This window comes from Gorilla gorilla, chromosome 16, assembly GCF_029281585.2.
Source record: "Gorilla gorilla gorilla isolate KB3781 chromosome 16, NHGRI_mGorGor1-v2.1_pri, whole genome shotgun sequence".
NCBI lineage: Eukaryota > Metazoa > Chordata > Mammalia > Primates > Hominidae > Gorilla > Gorilla gorilla.
In genome coordinates, this window is record NC_073240.2 from 42,402,565 (window position 1) to 42,416,349 (window position 13,785).

Genomic DNA, 13,785 nt, shown 5'->3' on the forward strand with positions numbered 1-13,785 from the left:
GGTTGTACCACTGCATGGGCAACAGAGTGAGATGCTGTCTTAAAAAAAAAATTTTTTTTTTGAGTGGTCATTCATGTCTCCTGATCTTAGAGAAACTCATTCTGTATTTTTTATAGCATGTTGGGTGTAGTTTTTGTGTAGTGCTCTTTATCACGTTGAAATACTTTCCTACTGTTACCCATTTTCCTGAATATTGTTAAGAATGAGTGTTGAATTTCATGAAATGATTTTTCTAAATCCATTGAAATATCATATGTTTTTTCTCCTTTATTTTGTTAATATGGTGAATTAACATTGATTTAGAGGGGAGAGGGTGATCTTACATTCTTGGGCTAAACATTACCTGGCCATGATGATATCATCCTTTTTAATATTACTGGTTTCAATTTACTAATATTTTATTGAGGATTTTTGCACCAAATTCATGTGGGATATTTGTTTATAGTTTTATTTCTGATGTGTTAGCAGTAGGGTTATGGTTACCTCATAAAACACGTTGCAAAGTGTTCTGTTTTCTGTATGTGCTGAGTTTGTGCAAGATTGCTGTTTTTTTTTTTTCATTGTGTATTTGATAGAATTTATCAGTGAAGCCACAGAGTTTTCTTGTTGGCAGAATTCAAATCATGACTTCGAGTTCTTTGTTGTTTTCTATTTCATTGATTTTTCTCTCATCATTAACTCCTTTGTTCTACTTGTTTTTGGTTTAATTTGCCTTAGATTAGGGTTTGGTGGACTAAGACCCATGGATCATATGTGCTTACTGTTGGTTTTTACTTGGCTTGTAAGCTAAGAATGATTTTTAACAGTTTTCAGTGATTGGGGAAAAAAAATAGTTATTTGTGATGTGAAAATTAAAGTTCAGATTTCAGTGTCCTGTTTTTTGGAAGACAGTCATGCTTGTCTTTTGTATTTGTATTTTGTATTTGTATTTATTTTATTTTGTTTATGTATTGTCTGTAGCTTGAGTAGTTGCAATAGAGACTGTATGGACTGCAAAGCCTAAGATTTTTACTGTTTAGCTCTTTACAGAAAAAAATTATCAACTCCTGTCTTAGATAATTGATTTTAGACTTTTTCATTTGTATGTATTTTAAACTATACGTTTGACTCCTGAGCACTACTTTAGGTACATTCTACACATTTGGTATGTTGAGTTGATAAGTTTGTTACTGATTTGTAGTTTGATTCCGTTGTTGTCAAAGAACATATGGCTTAAAACCTTTGGAAATTATCAAGGGTTTGCTTTATTGTCTAGCGTGTGATCTGTTTCTGATTGATACTTCATGTATACTTGAAAAGGATGTATGTATTGTACAGTTGTTGGATATAATATTCTATAAAGGCTTATCAAGTAAGTTTGATTGATAGTGTTATTCAGTTCTTCTGTCCTGATTTTTTTAATGTCAGTTACTGAGAAAGATGGGTTAAAATCTCCCACTGTATTTGTGGATTTGTCTGTTTCTCTTTTTGGTACTATAGATTTTTGCCTCAAATACTTTGAAGCTATATGATTAGGTACATATACTTCTAGGGTTGTTGATGTTTTCTTGGTTAATTGAACTCATAAAGTTTTAATTATGTGCCTCTTTATCTCTGATAAAACTTTATTTTATTTTGAGATGGAGTCTCGGTCTGTCACTGAGGCTGGAGTGCAGTGGTGCGATGTCGGCTCACTGCAACATCTGCTTCCCGGGTTCAAGCGATTCTCCTGCCTCAGCTTCCCGAGTAGCTGGGATTACTGGCACACACTGCCATGCCAAGCTAATTTTTTGTATTTTAGTAGAGATGGGGTTTCACTGTGTTGCCCAGGGTGGTCTTGAACTCCTGAGCTCAGGTGATCCACCTGCCTACCAAAGTGCTGAGATTACAGCCATGAGCCATCGTGCCCGGCCTAAAACTCCTTATTTTAAAGTCTATTTTGTTTGATGTTATTGAGCCATATTGGTTTCCTTCTAATAAGTTTTTGCATGGTTTATCTTTTTCGCTCCTTGTACTTTAATTCTTCTTCCTTGAATTTACATTGCAACTCTTTTAGGTAGCTGATAGTTGGACTTGTTTCTTTATCCACTGTTATAACCTTTGGCTTTTAATTGGACTGTTTTGTTCATTTACATTTAATGCCATTACTTATGTAGCTGAGTTTTAACCATGTCATCTTGCTATTTCCTGCTTCTCTTATCTGTTTATCTTTCCCTGTTTTTGTGTGGATTGAGCTTTTCAAATTCCATTTATATAAAAATTACCTCTTTGTAATTTTTTTAGTGGTTGCATTTGTCTACTCAGGCTGCCATAACAAAATATCATAGATTGGCTGGCTTAAGCAACAGAAGTTTTATTTTTTTCGCAGTTCTGGAGGCTAGAAAGTCCAAGATCAAAGTTCTGGCAGGGTTTGGTTTCTCATGTCTCATCTTGGCTTGTATACATATATAGCTGCTTTCTTATTATGTCCACACATTGGGGGAGCAGGGGATGTCTCTCTTCCTCTTCTTATAAGCCCACCATCCTGTTGGATTAGAGTCCTACCCTTAAAACCTCTTTTAACCCTAATTTTCTCCTAAAGCCCTGTTTGGGCTTCCACATACAAATTTGGTGGGGGACACAATTCAGTATATAGCAGTGTTATATGGATTACAATGTGCATCCTTAATTTATTGAATATAATTTGAATAATGAACTGCTAATGCACTTATATTTGATGTCCTTCTATGTGATATAAGCCTCTAAACCTTGTTACTTTATTTGCTTTAAACAGTCAGTAGTTGGTGTGTGCCCTCTCCCTCTCTCTGTGACTCGCTCTCATCCTCTCTTGCCTTCCCTTACCCTCCCTCCCTCTTCTTTTCTCTCCCTACCTCTCTCCCTCTCTTCTCCCTTCTCCTTCCTCCCTTCCTTTCTCCCTTTCTCCTTCTCTCCTTTTCTTTCTCTCTCCCTCTCTCTTTCTCCTCTTTCCCTCTCTCCTTCTCTCCTTAAAAATAAAAAAAGTCAGTAGTCATTTAAATAATATAAGAAAAGTCTTTTATATTTATGTATTTATTTATTTGTTTTCATCTGTTTCCGGATCTGTGTTTATTTTGGTTCATTTTCTTTTTCTTTTCTTTTCTTTTTTTTTTTTTGAGATAGAGTCTCACTCTGTCACCCAGGCTGGAGTGCAGTGATGTGATCTCAGCTCACTGCAACCTCTGCCTACCAGGTTCAGGTGATTTTCCTGCTTCAGCCTCCCGAGTAGCTGGGACTACAGGTGTGCACCACCACACCTGGCTAATTTTTGTATTTTTAGTAGAGACAGGGTTTTGCCATGTAGGCCAGGCTGGTCTTGAACTCCTGGCCTCAAGTGATCTGTCCACCTCAGCCTCAGCCACCACACCTGGCCCATATTGTTTCATTTTCTAACAGTCTGAAGAACTTCCTTTAATAGTTATTTTTTAAACACTTTAAAAATTGAGATATAATTCACATACAATAAAATCTACATAAAATTCACCTACCAACTGAAAGTGTAGAGTTCAATGGTTTTTAATATATTCACAGGATTGCACAACCATTACTTCAGTGCTGCAGTCAGTTTTAGGACATTCCCAGCACCCCAGAAAGAAAACCCATTAAAGTAACTTCCCATTTTCCCTCAACCACTCCCCAGCTCCACCCAATCCAACAAAACCACCTGTCTCTGTCTCTGTAGATTTGCCTATTTTGGATATTTTATATAAATGGAATCATTTAATATGTGGTCTTTTGTGCCTGGCTTGTTTTACTTAGCTTGATGTTTTTAAGGTTCATCCATGTGTAGCATGTATCTGTACTTCGTTTCTTTTTATTGTCAAATAATATTTTATTATGTGGACATTACCACATTTTATTCATCAGTTGGACAGTAAGGTTTTCAGTTTTTGACTGTTACGAATAATGTTGCTGTGAACATTTGTGTATAAGTCTGCGTGAACACAGTTTTTTTGTGTTGAAAAGACCATTCTTTCCTCTATTGAACTGTCTTGGCACCTTGGCAATTGAATCAGTTGACATAAATGTGGGCATTTATTTCTGGACTCTCAATTCTGTTAGTTGATCTGTGTATCTAGTCTTAACGTCAGTATCACACTGTTGACTGGGCACGGTGGATCATGCTTATAATCTCAGCACTTTGGGAGGCCAAGGCAGTAGGATAGCTTGAGCCCAGGAGTTTGAGACCAGCCTGGTCAACATGGTGAAACCCTGTCTCTACTAAAGAGAACCTGTCTCTACAAAAAAATAAAAATAATAGCTGAGTGGTGTGGTGGTATGTGTCTGTAGTCCCAGCTACTCGAGAGGCTAAAGTGGGAGGATCACTTGTTTCCACGAATTTGAGGTTGCAGTGAGGTATGATTGCACCATTGCACCCTAGCCTAGGTGACACAGTGGGACCTTGTCTCAAAACCAAACCAAACTAATAGACACACTGTCTTAATTACTGTAGCTTTGTACTAAGCTGAAACCTGGAAGTGTGAGTCCTCTGAGAACTTTGTTTCTGATTTTCAAGATTGCTTTGTTTTTTTTTTTTTTGGTGGATCCCTTGCGTTTTCATGTGAATTTTAGGGTCAGTTTGTCACTTTCTGAAAAAAAAAATCACAGATGGGGTTTTGGTAGATACTGCATTGAATTTGTAGATCACTTTAGGGATTATTGCTGTTTTACCAATATGAAATATTTTTTGTCCATAAACGTGGGATATTTTTCTATTTATTTTGGTCTTTAATTTGTTTCAACAGTGTTTTATAGTTTTCCATGTATAAGTCTTAAACTTCTTTTGTTAAATTTATTCCTAAATATTTTATTCTTGTTGATGCTATTGTAAAATGGAATTACTTTCTCATTTCACTTTTGACATTCATTGCTAGTTTGTAGAAAAACAATTTGTGTGTGTGTGTGTGTGTGTCTTGGATCCTGGAATCTTGCTAAACTGATTTATTAGTTCTAATAGTTTTTTAGTGGATTCTTTAGTATTTTCCATATACAAGATCATTTACCTGTGAATAGAGATAGTTTTGCTTTTTCCTCTACAATCTGGATGCCTTTTATTTCTTTTTCTTGCCTAATCATCCTGATAGAATCTCTAGTACAAGTAAGTAGACGTGGCAAGAGCTGATATATTTGTCTTATTTGAGAGCTGAGGAGTATTTTTATGCAATCTGAATGATCTCAGCTGTCTGAAAATGTCTTCAATTTTAAAGGCTTCTTTTGGTAGGTATAGAACATTAGTTTTTCTTTCAACACTTCATGATGGGCGGTAAAGTATATTGTCTTCTGACTTACGTAGTTTCCATTGAGTCACTAGTCAGTCTGTTGTTCTCTTTGTTGTTCCTCCATTGTAATGTCTGTTTTTCCCTCTGCTGCTTTCAGTATTTTTCTCTTCATCTTTCATTTTCAGCAGCCTGACCTTGATGTGCCTAGATACGACTTTTTTTTTTTCCTTCTATTCGTCCCCATTGTTGCTTACTGAGCTTCTTGGATCTGTGGGTTAAAATCTTTTGCTTTTGAAAGATTTTTGTTGATTTTCTCTTCAAGTATTTCTTCACTTTGTTTCTCTTGTCTTTTTGGCAGGGCAGTTACTAGTATGTTAGATCATTTTATGTTGTCCCAGAGATCTCTGACACTTTTTTGTTTTGTTTTGTTTGTTTCTCTGTCCTTCAGTCTAGGTGATTTCAAGTGGCTTCCTATTTTAGTAAATTTCAGCTCACCTCTCGTTTCAGCTGTGTCAAGGGAGGAGTGGTTGGTCTCCTATCCCTGGCAGGACCTTAGGACCTAAGCACTGGTAGACTACATGTTCTCTTATTTCCAGGCCAGCCTTTCTGCGGCACTGCTGTTTATTCTGCAGAAGTCCTCTGGAGGGGGTGGTAATTGGACAGCAGTGAGGACTAGTTTCCTATTTGGGGTCCTTGAGATTCTGCCCATGCTCGGGCATTAAAAGTTGGTTTCTCTGTGTTTTTGCAAAGATCCTTTGCCTATAGTTGCTTTTTTCTCTCCTTACTGTATATTCACACAGTGCAAATGCTGCTTAGGGTTGAAAGCAGTAGCTATCTCCGGTCACCTAGAGAAGGCTGGTCCTCTTCTGTAATTCACTTCATTTAGGCTTATTTATGTCTAGAGGTCTTCAGTATCTTGTAAGAAAAATAATTTAGTGTTTTCTCATTGTTATGGCAAAAGTGATGATCTTTTGTGATCTTCCACATTCTAACTGGAGGTGGAAATCTTCCATTGGAGGATTTCCTTTTTCTTTTTTTGAAACGGAGTCTCACTCTGTCACCCAGGCTGGAGTGCAGTGGCACGATCTTGGCTCACTGCAACCTCTGCCTCCTGGTTTCAAGCGATTTTCCAGCCTCAGCCTCCCGAGTAGCTGGGATTACAGGTGTGTGCCACTGCATCCAGCTAATGTTTTGTATTTTTAGTAGAGACGGGGTTTTACCATGTTGAACTCCTGACCTCAGGTAATCCACCCGCATCAGCCTCCCAAAGTGCTAGGATTATAGGTGTGAGCCACTGCGCCCAGCCAATTTTTTAAGAAATATTTTAGTACAGATGAGGTTTCACCATGTTGCCCCCAGAGTGGTCTCAAACTCCTGAGCTCAGGCAATCTGCCTGCCTCGGCCTCCCAAAGTGTTAGGATTACAGGCATGAGCCACCACACTTGGCTTCTATTGGAGGATTTTCTTTTTATTATTATTATTATACTTTAAGTTTTAGGGTACATTTGCACAATGTGCGGGTTAGTTACATATGTATACATGTGCCATGCTGGTGCACTGCACCCACTAACTCGTCATCTAGCATTAGGTATATCTCCCAATGCTATCCCTCCCCCCTCCCCCCACCCCACAATAGTCCCCAAAGTGTGATGTTCCCCTTCCTGTGTCCATGCGTTCTCATTGTTCAATTCCCACCTATGAGTGAGACTATGCGGTGTTTGGTTTTTCATTCTTGCGATAGTTTACTGGGAATGATGATGGAGGATTTTCAAGTAAGGTTAAAATCTTAAGTAGAAATTGTGCAAGGAACAAGTAACTACACATTCATGTAGTGGTTGCTTGTGCCTGTTTTAAGTTTTATAAAGTTTTATGAAGACACTGGGTTAGCAAGTAGTGAAAAAAAATAGTGCTTCATTAATGATGGCTTGGTGTTGAAAATGTATTTTATTGGACTGAGACACTAATGTAATATTTTCTGTGTGATTGGATCCTATGGAGTATACTGCAGGTTATTGTTTAAGATGAGGCTGAAATGGCTGAGGATAAATTATATTGGGCTTAGAAAAGCATCCCAGATATTTATACTTTTTTCTTTAGTTTCAGAAGCCTTTGAAATGCTTTTGGACAGGCAAGTAATGTCAATATAGTTCAATATTTTAGGAAGATAAATTCAGTAATAAAAGTAATGGATGTGAAAGTGTCTCGATTATTGGGGGTGTTTAATTTTATTGCCTTTTCTTGTGATTTTGCCCCTCAAATCACTGCCTTGCAGTGATTTCTGCAAGAAATCTAAGAAAATATTTCTTAGATTTTAAGAAATATTCTGGGGGGGAAAAAACTGTTTAGTGTAACTTTTCTAGTTCTAAGTGGAGGAGGGTCAGTCTGCTCTGAGCTATTTCACACTATTAATGGAAACCTACCTACCTAACTTTTTAAAAAGTGACTGGGCCGGGCGTGGTGGCTCACACCTGTAATCCCAACACTTTGGGAGGCTGAGGTGGGCGGATAACGAGGTTAGGAGTTGGAGATCAGCCTGGCCAACATGGTAAAACCCTATCTCTACTAAAAATACAAAAATTAGCCGGGCATGTTGGTGCATGCCTATAATCACAGCTGTTCGGTAGGCCAAGGCAGGAGAATTGTTTGAACCTTGGAGGTGGAGGTTGCCACTGTACTCCAGCCTGGGTGACAGAGCAAGATCCCATCTCAGGGGAAAAAAAAAGTGACTGATCAGAAGAAAATATTTTAGTTGTGTAAATGCTATTTTCTTATTTTTGAAATTTTAAATTTTTTGTTTATTTTAGAGGAGGCATCCTGCTCTGTTGCCCAGGCTTTTTTTCTTTTTTTTTTTTTGAGGTGGAGTCTTGCTCTGTTGCCCAGGCTGGAGTGCAGTGGCGCGATCTCGGCTCACTGCAAGCTCCGCCTCCCAGGTTCACACCATTCTCCTGCCTTAGCCTCCCGAGTAGCTGGGACTATAGGTGCCCGCCACCACGCCTAGCTGATTTTTTGTATTTTTAGCACTGTGTTAGCCAGGATGGTCTCGATCTCCTGACCTCGTGATCCACCCGTCTCGGCCTCCCAAAGCACTGGGATTACAGGCGTGAGCCACCGCGCCCGGCTCCAGGGTTTAATTCAGTGGTGCAATTGTAGCTCACTGCAGCCTCGAACTCCTGGGCACAAGCAGTCCTGGCACCTCAGTCTTCTGAATAGCTGGTACTACAGGCGTGTGCCACCATGCCTGGCTATAAATGCTATTTTCAGTCATAGGCTTTGAACTATTTAAAAAAAAATGCCCACAATCCTTTGTTACATGTTATTTGTTAGTGAATATATATAGTGGTGTGTATAGTTTTTCTCAAAGCAGTTTTCATCCTACTTTCCTGTGCTGCTAACGTGTTGACTTGTATGGATATTTTGAGGTGGGGGGAAATGAGAGGTGCAGTTTTAGAATTTCTGAGTCTGAGAATTTTAATTCCAGTCATTACTTTATGTGGAATCTTTTTTTTTTTTTTCTTTTTTGACACAGGGTCTTGCTCTGTCGTCGGGCTGGAGTGCAGTGGCACAATCTCGGCTCTCTGCAACCTCCGCCTCCCTGGTTCAAGCGATTATTCTGCCTCAGCCTCTTGAGTAGCTGGGACTACTGGCATGTGCTACCACGCCGAGCTAATTTTTGTATTTTTAGTAGAGATGGGGTTTCACCATGTTGGCCAGAATGGTCTCAATCTCTTGACCTTGTGGTCTGCCTGCCTCAGCCTCCCAAAGTACTGGGATTACAGGCGTGAGCCATCGCTCCTGCTACGTGGAATCTTAACCCAATTTTTTATTTCTACCATATTCTCAAGATACATTGGTACAGTTCTTAGGCTTTCAATGGATGATTGGGAGGAGGGGGAAACTAGATGTTTATGTTGTTTTTTGATGAATTATACACAATATATCTGGGTCATACGTATGTGCCTTTAACTCCCTATCTTTTATTTTGGAAGAATTAGTGGTGAATTCTTTATATTGAAAGTGAGCTTTTCAGTTTTAAAGTTGAAAAATCATCTGGCAACATCATGGCTATACTAAAAACCAATGAATTGTATACTCTAAAATTGCTGCAATATTATGTTTTATGTTATGTGAATTTAATCTCAAAACATACAGGAAAATATCAGCTGGCAGTTTAATGGCCCTTTCTGGTTTGTGTTGCAATTCTTAGTTGTGATGGATGTGTGTTCGCTTTACAGGGTTGTTAATCACTGTGTGGATTTTTAGAGTTTTTGAGTGTTTTTGAGGAATGGCTCAGGCAATCTGATGTGTTACTTGGATTCCTAACATCTTTTTTTTTTTTTTTTCTAAGTCTTGTTAATGGATCATTTTGTACTTTTAAAATCCCTTTCTCCTCTCTGTCTCCAGTCTTATTGCCAGCAGTTTTGAAGATGACTCCCGTGTAGCCTCACCATTAGACCAGAATGGAAGCTTCAATGTTGTTATTAAAGAGGAACCTCTAGATGATTATGACTACGAACTTGGTGAGTGCCCAGAAGGGGTCACTGTGAAACAGGAAGAGACAGATGAAGAGACGGATATATACTCAAACAGTGATGATGATCCTATACTAGAGAAACAGCTAAAGAGGCACAATAAAGTTGACAACCCAGAAGCTGACCATCTGTCTTCTAAATGGCTTCCAAGCAGCCCATCAGGTGTTGCTAAAGCTAAAATGTTCAAATTAGACACTGGAAAGATGCCAGTAGTCTATCTGGAGCCCTGTGCTGTCACCAGAAGCACAGTGAAGATTTCTGAACTCCCTGATAACATGCTTTCCACATCTCGAAAGGATAAATCTTCTATGTTGGCAGAATTGGAATATTTGCCTACATACATTGAAAATTCCAATGAGACTGCTGCCTTCTGCTTAGGCAAGGAATCAGAAAATGGTCTTAGAAAACATTCACCAGATCTCAGAGTGGTACAAAAATATCCCTTATTGAAAGAGCCTCAGTGGAAATATCCTGATATATCTGACAGCATTAGCACAGAAAGAATACTTGATGATTCAAAGGGTTCAGTTGGAGACTCACTTTCAGGAAAAGAGGACTTGGGCAGAAAGAGAACTATGCTTAAGATTGCAGCAGCCGCAAAGGTAGTAAATGCTAATCAGAATGCCTCTCCAAATCTCCCTGGAAAAAGAGGAAGGCCACGAAAATTGAAACTCTGTAAGGCAGGACGACCACCTAAGAACACAGGAAAGTCTTTAATTTCTGCAAAGAATACACCTGTAAGCCCTGGGAGTACCTTTCCAGATGTGAAGCCTGATCTGGAAGATGTGGATGGTGTTCTCTTTGTTTCCTTTGAATCAAAGGTAAGATTGTAATTTTCAGGATTCTTTAAGGCTAATTAGTCATACTTGAATTGTATACTGGCTTGTAACTAACTCGATTTACAATCTAGTTTTGTGATATCTATTTGTGAGGGTGTATGGGGGCGTGGAGTTGGGAGGGAAATGTCTCCAAAATGTTTGGTTTAGTTAATAGGAATAACTTAAGATACTTCATTTGAATAGACTTAAAAAAGTATGTCTTGCTTAGATTTCAGTTTATGATTTTTGCATAGCTGTGTTTAAAAAAAGTCTTCGGGTCTTACTGGAATTTTCATCATTATGGATTTTGGAAAGGACTAAAAATACATGAAATATTTACTAACTCTTTGGTGACGCTCCATTTCTTTTACCTCCTGGTTTTCTTTTATTTTTCTTTTTTTTTTTTTTTTGAGACAGAGTCTTGCTCTGTTGCCCAGGCTGGAGTTCAGTGGCGTGATCTCAGCTCACTGCAATCTCCGTCTCCCGAGTTCAAGCCATTCTCGTGCCCCAGCCTCACGAGTAGCTGGGATTACAGGCGTGTGCCACCACACCCAGCTAATTTTTGTAATTTTGGTAGAGACGGGGTTTTGCCATGTTGGCCAGCTGGTTTCTAACTTCTGGCCTCCAGCAGTCTGCCTGCTTCAGCCTCCCAAAGTGCTGGGATTACATGCATGAGCCACCGCTCCCGGCCCTGGTTTTCAGTAGTAGTAGTAGAGTACCATTGGAGAACCAAATATTAACAGTCATCTTAACTCTCCTGTCTTACACATTGAAGTCTCTGTTTATTCCACTCTGACTCTTCAACCAGATTATTTTTCTTTGAAATTTTTATAGAAGCCCAGTCTTTTTTTATTTATTTTTTGAGACGGAGTCTCGGTCTGTGGCTCATGCTGGAGTGCAGTAGCGCAATCTCGGCTCACTGCAAGCTCCGCCTCCTGTGTTCTCGCCATTCACCTGCCTCAGACTCCCGAGTAGCTGGGACTACAGGTGCTCGCCACCATGCCCGGCTAATTTTTTTTGTATTTTTAGTAGAGATGGGGTTTCACCATATTAGCCAGGATGGTCTCGATCTTCTGGCCTTGTGATCCTCCTGCCTCAGCCTCCCAAAGTGCTGGAATTACAAGCGTGAGCCACTGCGCCTGGCCTCTTTTTTTTTTTTTTTTTTTTTTTGAGACGGAATCTTGCTCTGTCACCAGCTGGAGTGCAGTGGCACAATCTTGGCTCACTGCAACCTTTGTCTCCCGGGTTCAAGCAGTTCCCCTGCCTCAGCCTCCCGAGTAGCTGGGACTACAGGCGTGCATCACCATGCCCAGCTGTTTTTTTTATTTTAGTAGAGACAGGGTTTCACCATGTGGCCAGGATGGTCTCAATCTCCTGACCTTGTGATCCACCTTCCTTGGCCTCCCGAAGTGCTGGGATTATAGGCGTGAGCCACCGTGCCAGGCCGTCTTTCTTAAATGACTACACAGATGTTGGATATTTAATCCCTTCTACCTGTTCTTTTCCTCCCTTCTTGTTAGCTGAGTAAGCTGTCTGAATATAGGCTCTGAGAAGTGAACATGCAAATTGGCATATACTTTGAGGTCAGTTAGCTCAGTATGACATCATATTCACATTTTTTTACTTCCCCTTTTTCCCCTTCTGATTATTAAAGTAATATTAATGTAGAACACTTAGAAAATATCAAAAAGTATGAAAAAATTGCTCCTGTTCTGCCAATGTTAGAGTAACTGTAGGCATGGAGATATTTTCCTTCTGGTCTTTAAGTTTTTTTTAATCCTGTTTTATATTTAAGTTTTCAGAAGCAATATGAACTACTATTTTTTTTTTTTTTTTTTGATGTATAGGAAGCTCTAGACATTCATGCAGTTGATGGGACAACAGAAGAATCTTCTAGTCTCCAGGCATCAACCACAAATGACTCAGGTATTATAAAATAGTATAAAAAGAGTTGTATTTGTGGTTTGGGCTCCAGCAATGAAACATGCAACATTCATTTGTCTGTAGTGTACAGTAGCTTATTTTATTACTATTTATTTTGGGAGTAGGTTACAGAGCAAGAATTTCCCAGTTGGAAAAGGAATTGATAGAAGATTTGAAGTCTTTGCGGCACAAGCAGGTGATACATCCTGGTCTTCAAGAAGGTAATAGACTAGCGACTTCTTTTTTTTGTTTTCTTTTTTTCTTTCTTCCTTACTGTTTCTCCTCTTTTTCCTCTCTCTTTCTCATCTCTTTTTTTGTTTTTTTCCTCTTTCTTTCTAGCCTTGATTTCATTTCTTTCAGCACGTCTTTCAGTTTGCATATTTTTCTCTTCTCTGTCTCCATAATTCTTCCCTTTAGTTTAAAAACCATGTCTAATATCTTATGTAAGAAAAAAATGTATCATGGTAAAGCAAGTGATATTTTCTTTGTTCATTCTTATAACCTGGTATTCTCCCCTTCCCATTTCTCATCTTAATTTGGTTGCTTTTGTTTATGTGTGTGTGTGTTTGTTTGTTTGAGACGGAGTCTCGCTCTGTCACCCAGGCGGCTGGAGTGCAGTGGTGCAATCTCTGCTCACTGCACGCTCCGCCTCCTGGGTTCACGCCATTCTCCTGCCTCAGCCTCCCAAGTAGCTGGGACCACAGGCGCCTGCCACCGTGCCTGGCTAATTTTTTTGTATTTTTAGTAGAGACAGGGTTTCACCGTGTTAACCAGGATGGTCTTGATCTCCTGACCTTGTGATCCGCCCGCCTCGGCCTCCCAATTATGTATTTGTTTTTATAATTTTGGAGGAAGGGTCTTCCTTGTCCTTTAGTAGTATATTTAGGTGTGTAAACAGTAGAATACTTTTCTGTCTCATGTTTTGGCTGCAAACATCTATTTTATATATTTGATGTACCACTGGGAAGTTAATTTAAAATTTTCATTATCTTTTTTTTTTTTTTAATTTTACTTTGAGTTCTGGGATACGTATGCAGAATGTGCAGGTTACATAGTTATACATGTGCTATGGTGGTTTCCTGTACCTATCAACCTGTCATCTAGGTTTTTTTTTTTTTTTTGAGGTGCAGTCTCGCTTTCGCCCAGGCTGGAGTGCAGTGGCACGATCTCAGCTCACTGCAAGCTCTGCCTCCTGGGTTCACGCCACTCTCCTGCCTCAGGCTCCCAAGTAGCTGGGACTACAGGCGCCTGCTACCATGCCCGGCTAATTTTTTTTGTATTTTTAGTAGAGACCGTGTTTCA

At 39.3% G+C, this 13,785-nt stretch overlaps 1 protein-coding gene across 30 annotated transcripts in view; it reads left to right on the forward strand.

The window, feature by feature from the left end:
• MGA (MAX dimerization protein MGA) overlaps positions 1–13,785 on the forward strand; it is a 152,673-nt gene that overhangs the window by 68,214 nt on the left and 70,674 nt on the right. For all 30 annotated transcript variants that reach the window (XM_055363433.2, XM_063698490.1, XM_055363454.2 and 27 more), the window contains 3 exons: positions 9,615–10,563; positions 12,408–12,486; positions 12,609–12,704. In XM_055363433.2, the coding sequence (XP_055219408.2) occupies positions 9,615–10,563; positions 12,408–12,486; positions 12,609–12,704 (1,124 nt within the window). The remainder of the gene's footprint in view (positions 1–9,614; positions 10,564–12,407; positions 12,487–12,608; positions 12,705–13,785) is intronic.